The 26112-nt window shown below is 40.5% G+C and overlaps 1 protein-coding gene and 1 pseudogene across 5 annotated transcripts; one reads left to right on the top strand and one right to left on the bottom strand.

The window, feature by feature from the left end:
* Positions 1-284: 284 nt before the first annotated feature.
* Positions 285-26112, bottom strand: QTRT2 (queuine tRNA-ribosyltransferase accessory subunit 2). 5 transcript variants are annotated; one of them, XM_045502098.1, is made up of 10 exons: positions 25985-26100; positions 22544-22807; positions 20999-21219; positions 19245-19300; positions 16964-17040; positions 14884-15096; positions 9266-9465; positions 6976-7127; positions 4294-4411; positions 285-2442 (listed from the first exon to the last, which is right to left on the bottom strand). In XM_045502098.1, exons 3-10 carry the CDS (start codon positions 21196-21198, stop codon positions 2211-2213), a joined length of 1248 nt encoding a protein of 415 aa, XP_045358054.1. In that variant the 5' UTR covers positions 21199-21219; positions 22544-22807; positions 25985-26100; the 3' UTR covers positions 285-2210. The 5 variants fall into 5 exon arrangements, with proteins under 5 accessions (XP_045358054.1, XP_045358053.1, XP_045358057.1 ...); XM_045502097.1 differs by lacking the exon at positions 22544-22807 and having other exon boundaries at positions 25985-26097; XM_045502101.1 differs by lacking the exons at positions 22544-22807; positions 25985-26100 and adding an exon at positions 19736-19903 and having other exon boundaries at positions 20999-21111.
* Positions 12162-13051, top strand: LOC123610901 (annotated as a pseudogene).

Genomic DNA, 26112 nt, shown 5'->3' with positions numbered 1-26112 from the left:
ATGACTACACATGAAATAAATGTAGAAAAAAATATTTTTTCCAGTGGAGAAAATTTCTAGTATCATGGAAATTTAATATTTTGTTCAATAGACTCACTACTATTTACAGAAAAGAAGACAGTATATTTTTTTAATTAAAAGTGTTTATTGGCTATTGACTTTAATAGACTTACATTAAAGGAAAGAAACATTTTTTTCAAATGTGCTAATAAGAAAAAGACCCAGAAAAATGAACAATGCTGGGGAGAATATTCAGTGTTTTGAACATAAATAAAACTCATAAATTTTATATGGATTCTGGGATATTTATTAATATTCTTCCAACAAAGGATTTGACATTGAACAGGAATACAGACATATGAATAAGTCTAATCTATTTCAAAGCAATCAGCTCTTTGAGAGCAGAAACTCTTTCATAAGTACCCTTGCCATTCATGGCAGAGAGATTATAGGAATGCTACGAACCTTCCTAAGCCATTAATAAAAGAAAAACATATAGATACCCAACACATAAAAATATAGTAACCACATAATAATTAAACACAATGTTCAGTAATGCCCACTGAAATGAACAAACAGCAAAATATATTCTAATAATGTAAAACAAATATATTCCATGCTCCTATAAAAACAAAGGCATCTTTTTGGTTCTGTTGTTTTTACAAAAACTGTGTGTACACAAGTGTATATATATTCTTACAGAAAACATGACAAATATAGAAAAGCCTAAAGAAAATGAAAATTACCTGTCGCACCATCAACATGAATGTCACTCTTTTGGTGAGAGCAGAAAACTCATACAATCAGAGATGCCCCAAGAAGATTTCACAGCCTCAGGATCTGATGCCAATTCACCAAGCACTTCAGAATTCACAGGCTAACCTCTTTCAAGGCTCGCAAACTTCTCTACTATTGCCCGATTCTAGCATTTTGCCCACTGCATTTTTCACCAGGCCAACAGTGATCAATAAACCAGGACACAAGAAGGCTGCCTCCAATCTAAAACTTTTTGCTCCCCAATCATTAGAGCTGGATGGAATTTTAGAAGGTCATGTGGTGCTATCCACCATACCTGTCCCTGTTTGTTCAGGAGGAAATAGGCAAGGGGAGGTTAAGTGATTTGCTCAGGTGTCACAGCTGAGTAGAAGTGAAACCCAATCTTGTAATTGCCAGGCCAGGGCTCCATCCAAGTGGGCACATAGTGAATGATGTGCAGTGATGGGGCTACACTTGTTATGTGCTTAGACTATTAATGAGCCCAGGGTAGACCATAGTGGATCTGTATGACCAGACAAAAACATCTGGGCAAACTTTTCGGCTCATAACAGGCCACTGCATGGACATAGACAAGTCACATACAGATAATGTGGTCAAATGAAAGAGTGTATCCTGGGCCAACTGATCATAGGAGAAATGTGTGAGCCCCACATTCCATGAAGATGTGAGCCTGGTTAAGTCCCAAGAACCTTTTCTGACTGACTGCAGTACTGGGGCAGGTTGGAAGGCAGAAGTGTCCAAGAGGGCCCTGAGAATGTAAGAATTAAAACTAGGAAGCTCTTAAATCAGCTAGATGCCTTTTACAGTCAACAGCCATATGTCTACAGAAGTCATGCTGCTCATGACCAATCATCTCCTTTCCAGCTCTAATCTAATTCAACAAACCCACACAATCTCATCAACCCCACTTCAAGGCTGTCCCTTCTTACCTAAAGCTTTCGTCTTTGACTAAACGAATCTCCATTGACTAAAAGAGTTAGCACTGAGGGGCGCCTGGATGGCTCAGTCAGTTAAGTGTCTGACTCTTGATTTTGGCTCAGGTCATGATCTCATAGTTGTGAGATCAAGCCCCGTATCAGGCTCTGCATTGAGCATGGAGCCTGCTTAAGATTCTCCCTCTCCCTCAGCCCCTGCCCCCACATGCGCAAACATGCGCTCTCTCTCTCTCTCTCAAAAAAAAAAAAAAAAAAAGTTAGCATTGAAATATTAAAGGTCATGGTTTAATTCTTTCTGATCAGTTGGGGTCACTTAAGTCTTTATATGAAATCTCCTTTCTCATGGAGGCAGAGTTTGATACAAACATTCCTTATTTGCGTACACCTTATTCTCAAATACAAATAATTAAAGCTAAGATTGTTTCTCCTTCTCTTCTTCCTGTGTGACAACAGTGGGGTGGTCTCAGTGTGAAAAGTCTGATTTGTGTATGCCAGGTCTCAAGACGCTTGCCTGCGGATGAGCTCTTTCAACTGTGCCAGTCTGTCACTTTTTAGTGCTTCCCGGATGGAGTGGAAAAAACCAAAATAGTGTTCAAAGTTGTGCATCATAAGCAGGACTCCAGCCAACAGCTCGTTGGTCACCAGCAGATGGTGGATGTACGCACGAGTATGATTCTTACAGCAGTAACAGGAACACCCTCTCACAAGTGGATCAAAGTCCTCCTGGTACCTGAGAAAGGAAGTTACAACGATATTTCAGTAAGTGAGGAATATAAGAAATCTGCTATCTATTCTGCTGGTACATAACCAATAGTTAATAACATCACTGGCAAATGTAGTGCCGGTCACCTGCTTAAGATGACAACGAAGTGAAAAGTTAACACAGAGCATGAGTCAGGAGACTCGGGAGTCTTCTTCTGACAGATATAACCTCCTGGACAGAGGCTTACACAGGAGCATCAGGAGAGTCACGTGATCACTCCCTCATGCCGAGCTTTGTCGGTCACACTGCAAAGGCACACAATGATAGCAAACGCTGTTCTGATGAATGACACTTTTTTCCCACTCGCCACCAGAACTAGGACCCGAAGACACAATATGACCTTTCACTTGCATAGATTCCTGTGGTTTACAAAGCACTTTGACAAAGACTGTCTCACTTAATCTCTGCGGGGGGGGGGGGGGGGGGGGGGGGGGCGGTCAAGAAGAAGGGCCTCAGAGCTACCACACCTAGGTTTGATGCCTTGCTCAACTCACTCAGGCAAGTCATTTAACCTCCCTCTGTGTCTTTACTTTTTTATCTGTAATGGGAATAAGTGTAATAACAGTACCTACCTTAGAGACTTATTGCAAGAATTAAATGAGTTGATATAGCAAAGGATTTGGACACTGCTGGACACATACTAAGCACTACATGTGTCACTTTTTATCAGCTTTTAAGTTAAACAACTTGACCAAGGTCACAGAGTCAAGAGCAGTGCTAGGATCGAACTTTAGGTCTAGTGCTGACAATAAGAAAACTGCAATTTCCAGTTAAATCTATAATGTAAGGGAATTTTAGTAGTAACCCATTTATATTACCCTAGCATTTTAAAAACAGCAATGAATCTCCTTGGCCATTTTCCAAGAAGTTAAATGTGGTAAACATCACCATTTCAGACCTACAATCAAGAAGCCCCTGTAGAGGGGCGCCTGGGTGGCGCAGTCGGTTAAGCGTCCGACTTCAGCCAGGTCACGATCTCGCGGTCTGTGAGTTCGAGCCCCGCGTCGGGCTCTGGGCTGATGGCTCAGAGCCTGGAGCCTGTTTCCGATTCTGTGTCTCCCTCTCTCTCTGCCCCTCCCCCGTTCATGCTCTGTCTCTCTCTGTCCCAAAAATAAATAAACGTTGTAAAAAAAAAAAAAAAAAAAAAAAAAAAAAAAGAAGCCCCTGTAGAATATAGATTAGACCTAGGATTTTCATATTCTTTCATAAATTTTCAAGTCTGTACTATTACTAGAAAGACATAAGTAAGTCTGAATCCCTAGAGTGTTCCTTTACATAAGACCAAAAACACGCCAGCACAGAAGTGAGAGTACCAAACTCACAGAAAACCCCCTCACTGGTTCACTAATAATTACCACTTTAGGCCAAATACAAAGTTACAAGATCTCTTAGTTCATTCTTTATAGAGGGAAATCTTTTATTAAGATTTATAATCTGTATATAACCAAGATGACCTAAGTTCCTTAGAATTTAAACACTTTGTTGTTTTTTATCTTGAAATCTTTATCTTGCTCTGTCATTATTTAAAGTAATTGGAAAGAGTAGAAGACACCAGACAATGTATTTGGCCTAATGTTTCTGACAGCTCTTCTAAAACAACAGTTATCTAGCCTCGGTTTTCTGACAAGACAAAGTACACAAATTCATCTGCAGAAAAAAAGAGTTTTTCTGGAACTGAATTTGAGAAGGCCCAAATAATATCCAACTATAAATATTTTATGAAGTCATAAACTGAAAAGGGAACAGTTACATAAACTTTTAAAACAGACTGAAATTAAAAAGTCAGACATCAAAATCCAAACTTAAAAAAATGCTTACTTTTTTTCCTTCAGATTAATTTCAAATGATGTAATTTCTTGGTTGCAACTGGTTGTTTTAATTTTCTTTGTTTGATCTGCGTATTTTATTTCTTCCTGTGTCCCATTTTGTTGTGATACTAAAGGACAAATCAACAAAAAGTCTTGAATGAAAATCAGATAAAGAGTGGCCATTGGGAGATTTTTATTCTAGTTACTATTTTATGCCCTTTGACTCTGTAATTCCACTCATGAGAATTTATCCTAAGGAAATGACACAAGGAAAGTAGTAATATGGACCAAGATGATCACTGACATTCTCTAGATTATCAAAAATTGGAAATTCAACAATGTCTAAGCAAACTATGGTTACAAGTATGTAATATATAATCTTACTGTCAAGGAATGATTTTAAGAAAACAGGGAGTGTGTGTGCGTGCGCGCACGCGCGTGCGTGTTTGGAGGGGGGTGGAAATCTTTTTTTTTTTTTTTTTAATGTTTATTTATTTTTGAGAGACAGAGACAGAATGCAAGTGGGAGAGGGGCAGAGAGAGAGGGAGACACAGAATCTGAAGCAGGCTCCAGGCTCCCAGCTGTCAGCACAGAGCCCGACACGGGGCTTGAACTCACCAGCTGTGAGATCATGACTTGAGCCGAAGTCGGAAACTCAACCGACTGAGCCACCCAGGAGCCCCTGGAAGCGGGTGGAAATCTATGTGTGTGTGTTGGGAGTTATGTCTCATCAAAATGTACATGCAAATTGTGCTTTGTAACTGCCTATGTTCCAAATAGATTAAAAGTAGAATATAGTTTTAATTTATGTATTCTGTATGGAGTCCCTGGAAGGAACTCAGATTATCCAGAACTAAATGGGGACTTGAGTTGTTCCCCTGAACTCTTTAGAAAAGAATGTTCCTGGGGCGCCTGGGTGGCTCAGTTGGTTAAGCGTCCGACTTCGGCTCAGGTCATGATCTCACGGTCCGTGAGTTCGAGCCCCGCGTCGGGCTCTGTGCTGACAGCTCAGAGCCTGGAGCCTGTTTCAGATTCTGTGTCTCCCTCTCTCTCTGCCCCTCCCCTGTTCATGCTCTGTCTTTCTCTGTCTCAAAAATAAATAAACGTTAAAAAAAATTAAAAAAAAAAAAAAAGAAAAGAATGTTCCTGGATTTATAAGAGAAACACCAGTTACTATGCAAAGAGCCAGCTGTCTTGAACAGGGGGAAGCAGAGAAGTATTACTGGGAAGGAGTAGTAACAAGTTCAGGGTTGGCCCAAGGAGAATAAACAGATAGCACTAAGAAGATAATTTTGTCCAGATCAAAGGAAAGAAAGAAGTGACCTCAGCATTGAGGCTGTTATAATTTTGCTGCCATGAATTTGTATGCTGATGTGGAAAACTGCAATAACACCCTGGCTTTTTGCAAAATTCTTGTCACTAGGGGGAACTATACAGGCAACTTACTCCTTTGCAATTGTCACTTTGTAATTGGCAAAAGACTTTAACTTACTATACACACACATACACAAATATGATTATTAATAATACTTTAATGGAAAATGTTCAAACTGTTTCAGTTTTCCTAATCATGAAGAAACACCTTTCTCTAGCCAAAAAGGAACTTGTGTGTTCCTGAGAATTCAGTATCGGGTTCTTTGTAGAGTTTTACATATTCATGGTACAGAATAACAGTTACCCATGTCTTTATGGAAATAATTAAGCTTGTAAATGAACATTTATAGAGTTTGTGGTATGCTCTTTCATCAGCATACATTATATTCTGGTCAGTTTAAAGGACAGTAAAACTGACCTTCTATATATAAGAATTTGAGCAAACCAATTTGTTTCCAGAATAATCCAATTTCGGTTAATGGTTAGTTTGCTTTATAAAACTATAACATCTTCTGGATGAAATTTTAATAACTTCTGGGGAATAAAGTGAACCTTTAAGAAGTCTCTGGCCTGAGTTCAATGTAAGGCTGGTGGTGACGGAGGAGCTCAAAGGACAGCAGGAAGCGGGAAGGGAGAGCCCCTTGCGAAGGCCAGCGGGCAGACCGGGCATGCAACAGCCACCCGAGAAACTGGGACCCCAGCCCGACGCCCATAGCCCATATCCCAGTTCTTTTCCTACTGTCAGTTAAATGTCAGACTCTGGAACTGATTTTCTTGACTTCTAACTAAACAATAAAAGAAGATGGTGGTACTTCAAAGCAATATTAGCAGAGGAAAACAGCTTTCACATCTCTGTGAAAAACCCAAAAAAGTAAAAGTGACACTAGGATCAGATGGGGTAAGACTCTTCTGTATTTTGATAGCATGGCCTTGGCAAAAAGCAGACAAGAACTCTTTTGTGAAAAACTGAATTAACTTTTAGTAAGCAGTTAAAAGGTTTTCTGTTCTTAGATTTTCATCACTATCCACTCTGAATGTTCTTTTTTCAAATTGTTAATAGAAAGTGTTTTGTTTTTCTTGGTTCTGCTCACTATAAAATCACTTCCAAATAATTGATGAGCTACAGGGATAGCACTGAGAACCGACCGGGTTTTGTATGCCAACATGCCAGAGCGTATAGATAAGAAACAAAAATGTAGTTTTATAAAAGGCTGATGTTACAGTATGCACATATCTCTGGCTTGTGACTCAAGCCAAAAATGAAGAGGAAACAGAAGATACTTGAGGCTATCACAGAGACTAACTTCAGAAAACCTACACGTCTTTTCAGGGTTCGGCTGGTAATCAAAGCTGAAAGTCAGGGCACATCCCCGCTCTGTTACTTGATAAGGGAAGAAACTCTCAAATAAGTCCACTCCTCTTTCAATACACTCGAGCACCTCATCTGGTCGGCTGACTCCACAGATGAGCCTGTGAAAACAACAGTAGGAACACTGACGTGAGGACAATGCCAGACTGTGTAGCAGGCAACAGATAATAAGGTGTGGTGGAAAGAATGCAGGACTTGGGCAGCAGAGGGACCTGGGCTCGAATCCCAGTTCTGCCCTTTATTTACTTACTGTGTGACTTTAGGGAGGTTTCTTAACCATTCTGGGTTTTAGTTTTCTAACTTTAAAAACAAAAGCATAATACATAGCTCACAGATGTGTTGCGAAGATTAAGGAGTTAACTGTAAAAACACACAGAGGAGTTTCGAGTCCCAAAGAGAAGTTCAGTAAAAGTTAGTTTCCTTCCCCCGCCAATTCCTTCTGAACAGCCTCCCTAGTCTTCAACTGAACTTTATAGTCTATCTATCCACTACACAGATTTTTTTAAGGGGGCAAAGCTATAGGTCAACTATACTTCACAATTTTTAAAAGATTAAAAAACAAAAGTACAAAGCTGTGTGCTTTATTTCCCCCTCAAATACTTTCCGTGTCTTAACTGTATTTTACCTATAGTTTCTTTTTTATAATTGGTTCAACAAAGACATTTTTATCTGTTGTATTCTTCATAGGTTCATTTACAAAGCAACTCTTGCTCTCAGAATTTGAACTCTGCCCACAGGATCTAAAACTCTATTTGGCTTTATTCTTCTTTGTATTTTCTCCATTAATAAAAAGTCTACATGGAATGAGGTGGTATTTTCAGAGGTAATGGGTAAGGCATTCTGGGAGGGTTAATCATACTCAACCAGGTTTTGCCACTAAAACAAGAAGGGGAGACACCCTGGATCAGGGTTGGCTGGCTGGCTGCTTTTCTTGGTTTGTTTTTCTACCCACAGTCCCTTTTATGAACTGGCAGAGAAAAGCTAACAGACTCCCTGATTTCTAAGAGAAGTCCAAAAAAATCTTATGTAATATTAAACAACCAGAACATTTATATATATGACTACAGTTTCCTTCAACTAATGTTTTAGAACTCCTCTCCAACTAAAGACGGCATTTCTACACACATATAGGATGAAAAACAATCCCAGCACTCAAATCCAGTAACAGACATCTGTGAGCATTTAGCTCAAAGAAGTCTAGAAAATGACTGGAAATACTAGTGCTGGACTGTTATCTGCACCAGAACAAGATAATCACAGGAGGGGGAACAATGAACACAAGAGAACCAGGTTAAAACGATGGGGGAAGTTCTGGCTGCACTGGCAAAGGGTTGGTGGTTCTGGCTGTTCAACTCTGTGTTACAGGGCTGTATACATGTGTAAAAATTCATCATGCTGTCCATAAGATTCATACACTTTATTGCAAGTTATCCTGGGATTTTTTTAAAGTGGTAAAATTTACATATACTATATAGCATCCAACAGCCCGAGAGGTATAAAGCAGCATCCCATAATCAAACCTCTAAACAGATGTGTAGGGAAAACATAAATATTCACACCACGTTGGACAAAAAACTAGAGATTAAAAAGCAAAACAAAACAAAACAAAAAGAAAAATGGCAGTAGTATAATAAGAAAGACATCAGCTGTACTCAGAACCTTAGGATTTTTAGCTTTAAATCTTGTAGATCACCTCTCTACACCAGTACATACTGAATCCTGTTTATGGAAAGAACTAGCCCCATTAATGATGCCAGTACCCTTGATTTCAAAAAAAATGACAGTTACTACATGCCTCAAATCTAAGAACTTCTTCCAGGTTCTTATTACTACAGCCCACCTTCGTTCTGCTAGGCACCCCCGATCTGTCCTCAACTTCCCTTGATTAAGGCCACAGTCCTATACGACTTTATTCCTGTCCCCAGGGGCCATGTTATAATGAAGAATATTTGCACTTGGCACAAAAATGAAGGGAAACAGTATAACACCTGCCCTCCCTTATGAGGATCAAATAAATTAGTTCACATGACAATTGTCCTTGTCTATATTCTGAAATCAAAGGCAGGACAGCTGTGATGGAAACTCTTCCCATAGTCAGCCTGAGCAGATTCAGCCCAGAAAAGGCATAATCAGTTCATCAAAAGACATGCCCATGTAGAGACTCGGCATAATACACAATCACCAGCACCCCTGCACTGAAGCCCACGAAACTTGGCCTGCGTCCTAACTGAACACTAGCCTGGGTTTGTCCTCCGGCAGCTCTGCAGTGACTGATGACAGCAAGTACAGTCTAGTTTCCAGGGTTGTGGGATTCCCTTGAAAGCCATCCAGAAGGAAGCCACCTACGGGCCGCTTGGCTGTCTCTCGTGCTGACCTCAGTCTCTCCTCCATCACATCTCCACCTTCAATCACACCAATGATGGTACTTTTCCGAAGGACCTACAGGAAGAAAAGACTGGATGCTTTACCTGTTTCCAGTAGTGGAAACCTTCGTTTAAATGGACTATACATGGAAGACCAAGAGATAGAAGAGATCTCAGTGCAGTTGCTACAGCTGAAGCATGAAAGGAGGATGATACTCCCTCCTCCCTGAGAACCTTTAGGGCTCCAAAAACCACAACTTGAAAGCCACCCAAATAAGTAAGAAAAGACTGAGTAGAAACTGAGGCAATAAGCACATATAGTCATGTTTGAGCTTAGATTAAATTAACACTGAGCAAGTACAATTTAGGTTACCTCCAAGTCTCTTAGAGATGACTTTAAGAACTTTATGGTTGGGGGGCACATGGGTGAGTCAGTGGGTTAAGCGTCCGACTTCGGCTCAGGTCATGATCTCACAGTTTCTGGGTTCAACCCCGTGTTGGACTCTGTGCTGACAGCTCAGAGCCTGGAGCCTGCTTCGGATTCTGTGTCTCCCTCTCTCTCTGCCCCTCCCCTACTCACACTCTGTCTGTCTCTCTCTCTAAAAAATAAACGTTAAAAAAAGAAAAAAAACTGTACGGTTGGGAACTAACTGTCCATTTGCGAAAAACTAAAAACTACTTTGCACACCATCTTCAAAAACAAATCCCACAGAGCCCTATAATCTAAACATAAAAACAGAGTTATAGAAGTATCAGAAAGACATATTCAAGTTTTTATAATCTTAGGGTAAGAAAGGCCTACCTAAGCAAGCTAAAGCTTACCCAAAAAGGCTAACATATTTGAGTACAAAATCATCAAAACTTCTCTAGTGAAGCATACTCTCAACAAAGGAGTTGAGAGGCAAAGGAGAACTCACTGCTTGTTGAAATAGATACCATACTATACTTATACCATAGAAAAGCCTCCAACAAGCCTTCTAAGGAAATGACAACCCACAGACATCAAGGCAAATATGTGGATGTGAATAGGAACTTCTGAAAAATAAATGTGAATGCCCTGTACACATATGGAGAGCTAACTAAACCTCACCAGTAGGGAAATACAAATTGGCAACAATTAGGTACCGTTTTTGCCCATCACACTGACAAAATTGTTAAAAGACAGATAGTGACACAGTGGAGGAAAAAGTGTTAGAGAAAGGACACATACTCTGATAACTAAAGAAGAGTAGAAATTAGTTCTGCTTTTTGGGAGGGCCAACTAAACAAAACTTGTCAAAATGTCGATGCTTTAATCCTATGTCCTAAAATTCCACTTATAAGAATCTCTCCTATGAGTATATTCATTCATAAGCACCAAGGTATATTCACAAAATGTTTAGAATAATGAAAAACTGGAAACAAGTATACATTAATAGAGTAAAAGCCTAAATAAATTATGATACATTCATAGCGTCTTCCTACTCAGGTGTTTTAAAAAGAATGCAGTGGATACAGCAACATAGGCATTGACAAGAAATGAAATTCTGAGATACTGCTAAACAAAACAAGCACACTTCTGAGCATATGATCGTATTTGTGCAATAAGAACCCCATATAGTCATGTATATATGTAAACACTATGTATATGCAACTAAAAAGTAAGGTTTGCATGGAAAAATGCAAATTGACAGTGGCTCTCTGGTAGAAGAGAGGAATGGGGAAGGAGCCTGGATTGCTGTGAAAAGGGAATTTCACTTCTCAGTTTAAGCAAGAGGGACACAAACAGAAGGAACACTTGGGCTGCTGTGTACAGAAATGAATTAAGAGTGAATATGGCTAAAGGATGGGTAGGAGGCAACTTTAATAATCCAGATGAAAGACCAAGAGGACTCAGACTAAAGCAGTGGCAGTGGGTGAAGGGGAGGGGCAGGATCTGAAAACTCATCAGAAGGTACGATCCACAAACTTGACCAATTAGTTGCCCAAGGAGAGGGGGAAAAGTGTGGGATGACTCCTAGCTCCTGTTTTGGAAGTCCAGAGAGAGGATGAGAAGAGCAAAGATAGAAAATTCTAGGAAAACAGTGGAGGGTGAGGCAAGATGATCATTCTGTTTTGTGCATTGTGAGTTTGAGGTATCAGCCGCTAAGTATACAGACCTAAAGTTTCAGACATGTGTGATACAAATGTGACTGCCCGGCTAGAACGACAGATGCCTGGCATGCTGCTGCCACTCCCCATGGCAGACATGGCTGACAGATAACTCTCTTCCTGCTGCACCCAGGCACAGCTCCAAGCACCTTGGGATGAAACCCATTTGCCATCCCTGGCCTAGGAAATATATGAAGAAAAGAATGCCAGCAACAGTATTTAAGTATTTAAGGGCATTCAGAATAACAGGATCCAGGGGCGCGTGGGTGGCTCAGTTGGTTAAGCATCCCACTTTAGCTCAGGTCATGATCTCACGGTTTGTGAGTTTGAGCCCCAGATTGGGCTCTGTGCCAACAGCTCAGAGCCTGAAGCCTGTTTTGGATTGTGTCTCCCTCTCTCTCTGTCCCTCCCCTGCTCATGCTCTCTCTCTCACAAAAATAAATAAACATTAAAAAAAATAAAAAGAGAGAGAGTAAGAGGATCCAGTGAGGAAAAGAGGTATGCAGACATACAAAGTAGGTAGTTACACAGGCCTGCTCCTTTCCATGACTGACACAGCCCTATCTGGAAAACCTCCTTTCATGGATGTAAGAAGCATAATCATATAACTTACTATCTAAAATGGAACATAGGTGCTCTCTCCTCCAGCCATCCAAGATGCTGGAAGGAGAGAAGCCTAAGGGGAAGAAGGTGGCTCTGGCCTCTGCTGTCATGAAGAAGCAGGAGGCCAAGAAGGTGGTCAATTCCCAGTCTCAGAAAAGGCCCAAGAACTTTGGCATCAAATAGGACATCCAGCCCAAAAGGGACCTCACCCACTTTGTCCAGTTGCAACTATATCCAGTTGCAGCGGCAAAGGGCTCTTCTCTATAAACGTCTAAAAGTACCTCCCACAATTAACCAGTCCACTCAGGACGTTGGTCTTGGATGGCCACACAGCTACTCAACGCCTAAGCTGGCCCACAAATACAGACCAGACAAAGCAAGAGAAGAAAGAGATTGTAGGCCTGGGCTAAGAAAGCTGCCAACATAGGGGATGTCCCCACTAAGAGGCCGCCCGTCCCTCAAGCTGGGGCTAATACTGTTACCACCTTGGCGGAAAACAAAATGGCTCAGCTGGTAGTGACTGCACATGATATGGGTCCCATTGAGCTGGTTGTCTTCCTGCCTGCCGTGTGTCCTAAGATGGGAGTTCCATACTGTATCATCAAGGGGAAGGCCAGGTGGGGCATCTGGTCCACAGGAAGACCTGCACCACTGTCCCTTCACACAGGTTAACTCAGAAGACAAAGGAGCTCTGGCTAAACTGCTGGAAGCCATCAGGACCAACTACAATGACAGATATGATGAGGTCCGCCATCACTGGGGAGGCAACGTCCTGGGTCCAAAGTCAGTGGTTTGCATTGCCAAGTTGGAAAAGGCAAAGGCTAAAGAACTGGTCACCAAATTGGGCTAAGTGTGTGCTGTTGCTTTTCCTGTACATAATAGTACTAAAAAGTTCCCTTTCAAGAAAAAAATGGGACACATGTAAGAGTAATAACCATGTAATAATCATGTCAAGACAATAGCATGATTATAGGGATAGAAAGAGGGACCAACACACAGCAATAATGTGAAATGGTAAGGCTGACTAGCATGGAAGAGGGGCTTGAGGCTCATCCAGCTGTTCTAATAATCATGCTGTCACACTCCCTGTCCTCCTTTCTGCTCATGGAAACATTACTCATCCTACAAGGATAATTACCGGCTCAAAACAATTGCTAGTGAGCAACGCTAACAATTAGGACCCACGGCAATGTCCCCACGCTGAACTCTTACTGCGGATACTGAGCGTTCTATTCAGAATGACAACTAAGGTCTCTTCTAATCATTTCATGTACACTAACGTTGGTAGCCAATTACATTTTTTATTGGTACACTTAAGATAACAATGTTCTTCAGACTCAATGCGCTTTGCCACAGTGGGACCTAACCACTGCTCAGGATTCCTCCACATCAATGGTATCAATGCTTGAATTCTCCCCTGTGGTCACACCTTCTCTTCTCCCACTAGCTCTGCTCTCTCCTAGTGAGCTTCATTCACTCTGCACCCAGGATCTCTGATTTCCTGCCACAGCTACATCCTCCCTACCCTGTCATACCCAGCTACCATCAGCAAGCATTTATCGAGGGCTTCCTTATGTCAGGCATTCTGCTACATGATGGAGATACAAAAATGATGCTCAGAAAATGAGTTTAAGGAGGTCACAATGTAATAAAGACAAACATGTGAAGAAATCATTGTACTACAATATAACCTGAGCTATATAATATGGCCACATACAAATTAAAGGGGTGGCAAAGGATGAACAGAACTTCCTGGAAGGGTCAGGGACAGCTTCCTAGAACAATGAATGTAATGGAATGAGCTGGATCTGGAAGCAAGAGAAGGAATACGACTGGAGATAAGAAAAAAAGAAACAGCCCAGAAGGAAGTCCATGTACAGGGTCAGCAGAATGACACGGGGTAACACTGCTGGGAACTGCAAGTGACTGAGAAGGGCCAGAGTGCCAGCTGCAGCCAGTCCTGAGCTGGAGAAGTGGGCAGAGGCCAGGTCACAGCAGGCTGTCCCTGCCACATAAGCGCTGAATGGAAAGTCATTAAATTCTTTTCAGGAAGTTCTTATGGGCTCATATTCGTGTTTTATGAAGACTTCTCAGACAGCAGGGCTGAAGATGGATTGGATGGAAATGACACCAGAGACAGAGAGAATAATTAAAAGGTAACTGTCCACATAAGAGATGATGAGGTTATTCTGCCTCAAGGTGGTGATAAGAAGGATGGGGAGGAGGAGGCAGATCCTAGAAATCAAGAAGGATTCCTAGGAATCAAGAAGGAGTGGACAATTGGATATTAAATTGGGTATTAAACGAAGCCTTGAAAGACTCAAATTTCTGGGCTGAGGAACTTGGTGGCTGCTATAAACTGAGAAACAGAAGAAAAGAAGAGGTTTGAGGAGATCAGATACTGAGTTTGGTTACTTTGAGTTTGAGGTGCATGTGAGGGATATTCTAATACAACTCGGCTAAAGTCCACTTTATACAATTCTGAAGCTAAGCAGAGTGATCTTGATTATACATGCAATTTCAGAATTATTCAGCAATTAAAACTAAGGGAAAGCTGCCCAGGGAAAAAATCCAGAGTGGGGTGAAAAGGAGCCTAAGACAGAATCCTAGAGAGCAAGAATAGTTATGGTTCAGGAAAAGAAAACAGGAGAGTAAAAGAGACCAGGAAGTGAGAAGCAGAGAAGTGGGAGGAGGAGCAGAAAAGGAACCTAAGTAAGGGATAGTTTCAAACAGAAAGGAGTGGTGAGCGGTACAGCCTTACCTCTGACTCTTCCTGCAGCCGGAGACAATTATCCAGGAATAGAAGTGATCGATCAACAGACTTTCTGGCTCTTTTTATGGAAGTTGCTTCCTCACAAGATGCCTCTCCATCTGAGAGGCACTGGAACCAGTCTGGCTGAAGGGCCTGCTGAATTGCCATGAACTTGGAAGCAGTCATTTCGACTCGTCCCCCAACACCCCACACCGACACAGACTGTCAGGGAACAAAATAATGAGGAATCAGCAAGAGCAAAATGCAAATACAAAGAATAATAATAAAATGGTAAAGCAATAGTGAATTTAATTCCTCTTTACAAATGGAGATATGGTGGCAATTCAATATCCTAGATATGGTGAGTAGAAGAAGCTTCCTGCACCATTTTCCAATTCTCCAAGGACCTTATAGCTCTTAGAGAACCCTTCGGTGGCCACACAGCCAGCTTCTGAGCTAGCCCCAAGAATTCTTTGTTATACTTCTCTAGTCCAGTCTTCTATTCTCTGAGACCCCACCCCATGCATGCTGTTCCTAAATACACCACAGACTTCAATCTTTCTCTGTCTTTGATCACATTGTTCCTTTTGGCTGAAATGCCCTTCCCTTCTTCTCTGCCTGGTAAAATACTATGCATCCTTCAGGACAGAATTCAAATATCATCTACTGTATTGTGCTTCCCAAACCTATCTGGGCATAATCCATCACTCACTCTTCTAAGCTCTTACAGTAATTTGTACTTATTTCTTTCATAAGAAATACTTTTATAAGTACCTTATAAGTACTTTTATAAGTACTCTGGCTAGAATATCTCAATTCATGTTTGTACCCTAAAAGCCTAGTCTAGACCCTTACATATTATTGAAGGTTAGTAAGTATTTACTAGCTTGAGTTAGATACAGATAAAAAAAGTAAGTCAGATAATACATAAGCATCTCCATATAATGTTCTTTTTTTGGTTACTCCTTCCTCTACAGTATCTTTCTTCTTAGAAGAGATTGACAAGGACATAAATGGGGAAGCCACATACATCTTTTTATTCTGGCCTAAGGCTTAATTAAGAACACTATTTAGGGGCACCTGGGTGGCTCAGTTGGTTGAGCGTCCAACTTCGGCTCAGATCATGATCTCATGTTTCGTGAGTTTGAGCCTCGCATCGGGTTCTGTACGGACAGCTTGCTCAGAACCCGGAGTCTGCTTCAGAATCTGTGTCTCCCTCTCTCTCTGCCCCTCCCCTGCTCACACTCCATGTCTCTCCCTCTCTCTCAAAAATAAACATTTAAAAAACAAAACACTGTTTAAATAAATCCTCTTTCCTTTACAAATGGGGTAGATAACAGAAGTAAAAATATCATCTTTTGGATTAAAATTACAAAATAAAGTTTAAAGCAGAAGAATAATTTAAAATACTTAGTCAAGATTAACAGATATTGTTGACATCAATAAAGTGGGTACAGGAAAAGTAATTGCATTTGTAAAGCAGCAGTATATACCGAGGCCTTGCCAGAATGTAGTCCTCAGAGACAAGACCAATGTGCCATGTCTCAGGTGAAAACTTGTAATGAAGTCCTTTTGATACTGTTCTTCACTAGCTAAAATCTCTGGCTGTGCACCCAGCTTTTTCAAATTCTGTTCTAAAAGCAAGCAGTATTACACTGAGACTCTACTATATATAGTTATACATGTGATAACACTCATCAGCAACTTCCCTAGCACTTCCTGAGGTTGTTAAAACTGCAAATAAAGCATGGCATAAAAAAATTATTGCTTTCTACCATCATAGCAATTTCTTTCTTTTTTTTTTTTTTTTTTTTTTTTTTGCCATGTACTTGACCTTCCTTCATCCCCCAATTTTTTGCAACAATGAAAATGCTGAGGATATATTCCTTACCTTAACCCCATCCACAGGCAGCCCTACTCTAATTCCTATAAACCACACCTCCCATTATATTCACAGAAATAAGGAAAAGGTATAAAGGGGTCAGGAATGGGCTAGCAACCCAGACAGTGGGATCCAGCACTGGAGGGATACAATAGGCTGACTATCTGGGACAAAGCTGCAGCCTTGGAGGCCCTTCTGAGAACACACCTTGTTCGTTACATAACCGGCTGGGCAGGGGCTGACTGGATCATGCAGGGAACAGTACAAGAGCGATTCTGGCATGCCTGTATAGACATAGAAAAGAACTCTTGAAAGCACTTACATCAACAATTACACTGTGTTGTAACAGAGTGCAGCTTTATAAGTGTACTGCTGGATAAAGCAACTCTAAACATAGTAAACTGTTCATATCCGATCTTAGAATTATAAGAGGCCTGTCAACATGAATGAAAAAGTCACCTTTAAAACCTCCTCATCTGAAAAAAGAATTAAAGGTTCATGTCGAATGACCAACGAGTTGCTACAAAAAAAAGTACATCTTGAAGTATGAGATACAATAAGTGTTTAGGGCCACATTGACCCTACTTGATTTGTTTTGAAGAAAAATTTGATATCAAGTATGTTCATTCTAGGTACCATCCAAAGGAACTAGCTACTGGAAAGATAAAACAATATGGTCAAAAGGTAATCTCATTAATAAGCAAGCCATCCCACAACATGGGACCTTGAGGCAGAATTACAGGTAAGCTACAGGATATTGAAAATGAATCAAATTCTCAGTAAGTTTCATTGACTCAAGATGACGATTTCTTAGGTTGTTTGCTCAAAAATATTGTCATTAAAAAAAATCCAAAAAAGTGCTTACTAAACCATATGTGCTTAAATTTCATATGCAACCCTGCATTTTACTAAAAAAAGGATTTCACTGAAAAAAGACCCAGAAAATAAAGCAAACTAAAAAATAAAAACAAAAACAAAAAACAACTCTGCAGCTCTCTACCTATTTCCATAATTTCAGTTAGTATGGTTATCCCTAGAAAGCTTATTTAGCTATTTTCACTCAATTATATATTTAATTACATATATAATACATATATATGTATGTATTTATACTATATATTTATAATTGTATACTTTAAAGCTGGTTTTAAAATTGGTTTCGGTCTAGGGGCGCCTCGGTGGCTCAGTCAGTTAAATGTCTGACTTTGACTCAGATCATGATTCTCATGGTTCTTGAGTTTGAGCCCACGTTAGGCTCTGTGCTGACAGCTCAGAGCCTAGAACCTGCTTTGGATTCTGTGTCTCCCTCTCTCTCTGCCCCTCCCTGCTCATGCTTTGTCTGTCTCTCTCTCTCTCAAAAATAAACGTTAGTGGAGCCTGGGTGGCTCAGTGGTTAAGTTTTGGACTTCAGCTCAGGTCATGATCTCACGGTCCATGGGTTTGAGTCCTACGTTGGGCTCTGTGCTGACAGCTCAGAGCCTGGAGCCTGCTTTGGATTCTATGTCTCCCTCTCTGCCGTTCCCCCACTCATGCTTTGTCTCCCTCCAACTCTCAAAAATTAATAAATGTTAAAAGAAATTTTCTTAATAAACATTAAAGAAAAATTAAAATTGGTTTCAGTCCAAGGAAAACATTACATAAATTCCTCTACTGAAATACAAGTCCTTGTGACTACCACCAAGTTATGAAGTTTCCCTCAGAAGCAGAGGACTGAATAACCATTGGAAACAAAATTTTCATTCACTTATGTGAGTCTTAGATATTGGGAGAAAGCTTCAGGAGAAAGCTGTCTACAGAAGAATGGATTCTCAAGCTGGCACTGCTAAGCTTTCCTACAAACAAATGGACACACACATTTGCATATAAAATCCTATTTCTGGAACAAAAGATAATAAAGATTAACATGGAAATATAGCTATAGGTAAACACTTGATCTTCTGCATTATGTTTTAGGCTCAAACATGCTAGACTGCTTTGAATCTTAGGTATGTCTCATGCAGCTTTTTACCTCTGGGTCTTTGCTCTGTGCCTGGTGTGTCTGCCCACACGTGTGTACTTCCACCACTGTGCCCACCTCCTGACCTGGGTAACTCCTACTTTTCCTGGACTCAGCTGAGATACCCCTTCATCCTCTTTCTCAAGAATCCTTTCTTTAGTCCGACGTCCTTCCACACGTACCCCCTACAGCAAATTATGTGCTCCTCTCTCTGGGGTCTCATGGTACATGTACATATTCCTAATCCTGCAAATGCGGTCACTGCATCCTACTACAATTACCTATTAATCTTTATCCCAGACAGACTCTGAGTTCCACTGGGGAAGCAACTGTTGCTATTCATCTTTGAATCCCCAATGTGTGGTTCTCAGATGCCCAGTAAGTGCTCATTAAATTAATGAATAAGTAAGTGTCTCAAGGAAAGATCAGTCAACAGCACCTCCAAACTTCAAATTAATACATCACAAGACAAACACAAATAACAATTTTTACCTATGAACTTTCCAATTCCTTCCTTATATTCTGCCAAGACCTCATGGTGTTCTGCCCTATGAGCAAAACAGAAAAATACATAATGAATTGTTCTACAGATACTCTATGCAACAGCTGACAGTAAATGTACTCTTGAACAACAAAGCATGCCATTATTCAAGAGTCCCAACTCATTGGGCTGTGTTCATTAGCCAGAGCATAGGTCTTCGCTTTACAAGTGTTTCTGTGGGAACAGAAACTGCCAAAGATTAAGTGCTTCTAATACCCGGATTTCCTTCCTCCCCTATTATTAACACAATACTGCCGAGTTATTTCACCATATAGCATGTTCTTCAATGAAGGATAAAGTCAGTATGTACATTACATAAAATGATTTAACTCCATTAGTTTTGTTTTCATAAAATAGTACTAGCAAGTACATATGCAGATAAAGGGAAAAGTTTGAGGCTGGTACATGAAGACAGACTCTAGAGTCTAAGTTTAGTTCTTACCTAGCATTCCCTGCCTGTCACCTCTGGGAGTAATGGCAATGAAAGCCACCATACTGGCACGGTTGGATCAGAAGAATAGTGAAGCAGCTCTGGTATGTAGGTCTGGCCTGTGGCTTCCAGATTAGGGTCAGATAATATATTTGGTATCTCTGATTTCACTCTAAAAATCTACAAGTTTTTGTACATATAATCAAAAAAGTCTTTTCTCCCAAAAAACAAACAATCCAGGGAAGAAATGGGCAGAAACATGAATAGACATTTTTCTAAAGACATCCAAATGGCTAACAGACATATGAAAAGGTGCTCAACATTGCTCATCATCAAGGAAATACCAATCAAAACTACATTGAGATACGACCTCACACCAGTCAGAGTGGCTAAAATTAACAACTCAGGAAACTACAGATGTTGGCGAGGATGTGGAGAAAAGGGAACGCTCTTGCATTGTTGATGGGAATACAAACTGGTGCAGCTGCTCTGGAAAACAGTTTGGACATTACTCAAAAAATTAAAGATTGAATTACCCTATGACCCAGCAATAGCACTATTAGGAATTTATCCAAAGGATACAGGAGTGCTGTAGGGGCACATGTACCCCAATGTTTATAGCAGCATTTTTAACAATAGCCAAATTATGTAGATCCCAAATGTTCATCAACTGATGAACAGATAAAGACAATGTGGTGTGTGTGTACACACACACACACACACACACACACACACACACACACACAGGAATAGTACGCGGCAATGAAAAAGAATGAAATCTTACCATTTGTAACAACGTGGATGGAATTGGAGGGTATTATGCTAAGTGAAATAAGTCAGTCAGAGAAAGACAAATACCATGTTTTACTCATATGTGGAAGTTGAGAAACTTAACAGAAGACCATGGGGGAAGGGAAGGAAAAAATATATATATATAGTTACAAACAGAGAGAGAGGCAAACCATAAGAGACTTTTAAATATGGAGAACAAACTGAGGGTGGAAGGGAGTGGGGGGTCAGGCATCAGGGGGCGGGGAAAATGGGTGCTGGCGATTGAGAAGGGTACTTGTTGGGATGAGTACTGGGTGTTTTATGCAAGTGAAGAATCATGGGGATCTACTCCCAAAGCCAAGAGCACACCATATACACTGCATATTAGCTAACTTGACAATAAATTATATATTTATATAAAAGTCTTTTCTCTTTGCTGTACCTTATTAAGGTATCTAAGCTGCTGCCAGAGTTGATACTTAAATGATCAGATCTAACACTTACAGTGAGGACAGTGTAAGCTGAGCCATGGCAGGAACCCCGTGGATAGCATGCAGTGTCTGATGGGTCAGGTGTGGGGCAGAGCCGGTCTTGGTGTACAGAAGGCAGGCTGGAATGTCCATGGTGCGGTCTCCTGTTTTGCCCAGGTTTTTTATTTTTCCTAGGCGACAGCCATTAACTACCTTGGTAAGACTCAGCTTCATTCTGGGGGATTCCTCTAGGTCCTGATAAGAAAAGAACAGTACATTCAGGGGTTCCATGACATCTAAAGGCTAAGCACTTTACAAAGAAAGTAACCTACAAGATGATGAATGACAGCATATTTATTACTACTTCCAGCCTACAACTGTTTTAGATAGCAGGAAGAAAGAAATAGGAAAAGACCTGGACAGAATAAGATACCTTCTCCAAGTCTTAAAGCAAAATGATGACATCAACCATATTTAAATTCAGTCACGGAATTTTTGTCTGTGCTGAAGAAAAGCAAACAAACAGAAGGACAGGAGTAAAGACTAATCATGGAAAGAGTGTGCACTCTTTCACCAAAGGCTAACTTTCAGCCTTTAAAATGTATATAGAGGAAGGCCACACTATGTAAGCCATACTGATTACTGATTTGATTCACTTTTTTCTTTTTCTAATTTGAGAGAGTGCTAAGCAACATAGCAATTTTTCCTAACATGTTGTTACATAAAGAAAGCAGGTTCCAGGGGCACCGAAGTGGCTCACTCAGTTAAGTGTCAGACTCTTGATTTCGGCTCAGGTCATGATCTCACCGTTCATGGGATCAAGCTCTCTGTATTAGGCTCTAGGCTGACAGGGCAGAGTCTGCTCAGGATTTCCTCTCTCCCTCTCTCTCTGATCCTCCTGTACTTGTGCATGCGTGCTCTCTCTCTCAAAATAAATAAACAAACACTAAAAAAAAAAAAAAAAAAATGAAGAAGGCACATTCCAAATCAGCATCCTGGGGTTTATTAAACTACATGGAACAATATACATCAAAAGATAAACAGAGATAATCTCTGAGAGGTGAGATTATCTCCCAATTTGTTCTTATATTGTGTCCAAATAGAGGTGAGAAACCACGTGGAGCATACATGCAATTCATAAGCAATTTAGCACTACTTTTATCAGGGATCTTGGCGGACTAGTCCCTGGTCCTTTTGTGTGGCAAACCCTGGAGCCTGATCTTGTCCACACACCCAGCACAGATCCACCCTCAGGGTCAGGCTCAAACAAACTAATCTCAAAGACTGAAAAACCAAATCAGAATGCACATAATTTAATCTGAGAACCAAAAACGAAAGAGGACCAGTTACTGCATTCATGACCTAAAGGGTACCACATGGAAAGCCAAATGCCACATGAATATATTATCTAGAATAGGAAGGGCAAGTAATGATTACATATATAAAGATAACTGAAAGGAAACCCACTGATTCTCTAAAATAACCAAACTCAGATTCTCCAAGGTTAGACACAGGGACTCTCCAAGAGAGAAGAAACAGCTACATCTGGAAGCCCAGACTCCTGGCTTCCCAGACTTACCTTTCTCTCGGGGACCTCCTTGTCCTATCCTTGTGGAAAGAAACAATAAACATGTTCTAGGAGTCCCATCTTTTAACAGAAGAGCTTCAAATGTGACTAATCATCCACTCAATCCTGAAAACATTTTCTCTCATCTCCCCTTCCCACTCTCTCCTCAACTGAAGAAATAGCTTTCTTCATTCTTAGCCCAAAGTCTGTCATTAGGTCCTTGGGAGCTCTAGATGACATTGGCCACCATGTTCTTAGATGCAGAGATGTGTTCTCCTGTGATAAAATGCACAAAAGTTTATTCCTGATACTGTTGAATGTAAAATTCAAAATCCTCAGCTTATTATACTGAACACACTAGGTCAACTGGAGAGGAATATCTACTTGGTTCTCTCCACCATGCAGGACTCTGATGCTATGTACTCACATTCTGCTATCTGGGGATTCTTCAGAGTCCCATCCTAATGATCAAAAATCGACATGTCAACCAAAGAAAAAAGTAAACAAGGAAAAGTAGACAGCTACATTTAAGAAAAAGTATTGTAATAGATAAACTGCTATTGTCAGTGATTCTCTGTATTGTGAGAATGGATACAAATATTAAGAATTCTAAAGAAAGCATTAGAGAATGACCTTCAGCTGGAAATCAACATTTAAAAAAATAACACACAACTTTGTCCAGAGCTAGAAGAAAAAGAACCACACCTTCCTTTTCACTGTTCAGTTTGTGGTAATTTTTATAAGTGCATCCTTTTTCTAGGGGCTCAAATACAAAAAGCTTTTATTATGGAGTAATGTAAATTCAAATACACACATATACATATTCATATATATGTTTTTATTGTTTTTATTTTTTTTTAACGTTTATTTATTTTTGAGACAGAGAGAGACAGAGCATGAACAGGGGAGGGGCAGAGAGAGAGGGAGACACAGAATCTGAAATGGGCTCCAGACTCTGAGCTGTCAGCACAGAGCCCGATGTGGGGTTTGAACTCACGGACCATGAGATCATGACCTGAGCCGAAGTCGGACGCTTAATTGACTGAGCCACCCAGGCGCGCCCATATATATGTTTTTAAAAAATGCTTTGGGAGGGATATAATCCACCAAACCAAGCAAATTTCTCAAGAAACAAACCAACAGACTCCAAAATATCAACTGCTTTTTATTTGCCTTCATCACCCTTTCCATGTGGGTCACTCACTGTAGGAATCTTCTAAGATTTGTGGTGTAATGCTTTTCTAAATATACATTCACACTTCACTTCTACAGAGTTCCTGGGAAAGTCTTAAGGAAAAACCATTATAAAAACCATTTGGAAATGATTCACGGAAAAACCTTTATGGCTTTAAGGACAACTGATAAGCTGTCAATGGATCTGTGCCTTCACAAGGGCTAACAAAAATTCCCCACACCTCTGGCAGTACTATACCTGTCCTAATGCTTCCAGGGCCACACATTCCCCACGCCACCCTCCACCGCTAGCGTTCCTTCAGGAGAGAAGGGATTTCTAAATGTGTATTAGATGAATTTTCTACAGACTGTCATGGACAGATGACTGCAATACGCTTAGACAAGCTTAGGTGAGTACATATTTTTGTTAAGGAAAAATTGCATACATATTTATAAACACATATGTACACATACACTCCAAAATGTTTGTATATGCCTAGAAAAAATTCTGAAGGACTTCCAAACAATATGGTGCACTGACTTGACTCAGAAAGACACACAGAAATGATAGGCTTTAAAATTCTAGAAAACAGTAACAGAAGATGATACAGAGACTATTCAGAGGAAAAGTATCCTAAAATCCTTACACAATTTGGGAGGAGGGGAGAGATAATGAATAATGTAAAACTGTTAAGTATGTGTGTTAAAAATTTTTTAAGTAACCATTAAAAGATTAATGACAGAATGCATAATGTCTGAACTCACTGGGGAAGGACGGGAGATGATAAAGAAAAATTGGTTACTATAAAAAAAGGCAAAAAAGAGATGAGACCAAAAAGCTCATCAAAAATAGAAAACACAAAATAAGATGGTAGAAGTAAACCGAAATATGTCAGGAATCACAATATAAGTTAACAATTTCATATAGTAACTTCAGTAAATAACATTTACTGGGCATACACTGTCCTTTACATATTAACCCTGATAAGATGTACCATCATATCAACCTCATAAGACAGATGTGATTATTAAATGCATTTTACACATGAGAAAACTGAAGGCTAACGGAGTCACCATTTTCAAAGTGGCAGAGCCAGTACTTAAATCACTGAAGTCTGGCTTTAGATGTTGTACTCTAACAGGCTGGTAGCCTATTAGGAGTCCCATCTTGTCCATACTCATGTGCAATGTTCACACATTAACTGTAATGTTACGATACAATTTTATAGTCCTATTTTCCATTTTGCTATAGTGTTCTTATTATTGTCCTTGTTTTCCCTTCTCTTCCTTTATCCATTCTCCCAGCCTCTGCAACCTTTCTCCATACTCATAAGAACATTTAAACGTACTCATAGATGGGAGTGGATGTTTTTTATAAAAAATGGAAATACACTACACTGTATGCATTTCTCTGCAATTTGCTTTTCTCCCAGGAGAAAATGGGTATCTTTCCTGAAGAAGAGACACAGAATTAACTTACTCTTTTAAAATAACTACTTCATGATATCACATAGTTTGGATGTGACACAATTTATTCAACCATCACCCTTGTGATAGGCACTCAAGTTACAGAGCAGGCCCTATGATCTCTGCAAAAGTCTGAGGACACAGCTCCCCTAATCTCGTTTCCACCATCTCTAATCTATTTTACATTATGTTTCCTGGCAAAGCGCTATGTTTATGTTGATTTTTCATCATTACAACGCTCCAGTGAGTTAGGTACTATCATTCCTAGTTTGCCGATGAGTTAATGAAGGGTCCGCGCTGTTTTAAACAGGTTGCCTGAGGTCAGGCTCAAAGCAGGGTTCAAAGCTCCCATTGTAAGCCTACCACCCTGCCTGTATGAACCCATGTATCCTAGAGGGCAATGTCTCCGGGTACGTCTAAATTCAATCAATAAGGATGGATTTTTCTTCACTCCATGCCTCCAGTGGCCTCAGACCTCGCGAAGCCCTGAGCTCAAGGATTCGAGATCTTCCCAACCCTCCCAAGTACCCTGTGCCGTCCAGGAAACATTTCCGGCTGAGAACTTCATTCTTGAGCAGAGGGCAGTCGAAAGGAGGCCCTTTTCTCTCAGAGATGAAGTGAAGCTTACAGGATTTGGGAGAATCTGGATTTAGAGAAGCCAAGATCCATCATCAGAAGAGCCAGAAAAGGGAAGGAGAAACATGACAGAAGTACAACTACAGTTACTGCAACACAATCAGTGAGCCTCTGGGGGCGACGCGACTCAACCACCCGCAGTAGCCCCCATTCTTTCAAGGGAAAGGGGGGACTTACGTGCACAACTCCCAACTTTTTTGGCCTTGAGACCCCTCAAACTCCTCGCAGTTCGTTACCACGTGTCCGGCTTGCAGGATTCTCGGACCCCTGAACCACCGCCTCCGATGTAGAGCCAATCAGGGAGC

Source organism: Leopardus geoffroyi, chromosome C2 (genome assembly GCF_018350155.1).
Source record: "Leopardus geoffroyi isolate Oge1 chromosome C2, O.geoffroyi_Oge1_pat1.0, whole genome shotgun sequence".
NCBI lineage: Eukaryota > Metazoa > Chordata > Mammalia > Carnivora > Felidae > Leopardus > Leopardus geoffroyi.
This window is presented reverse-complemented; position numbering and strand designations above follow the sequence as displayed.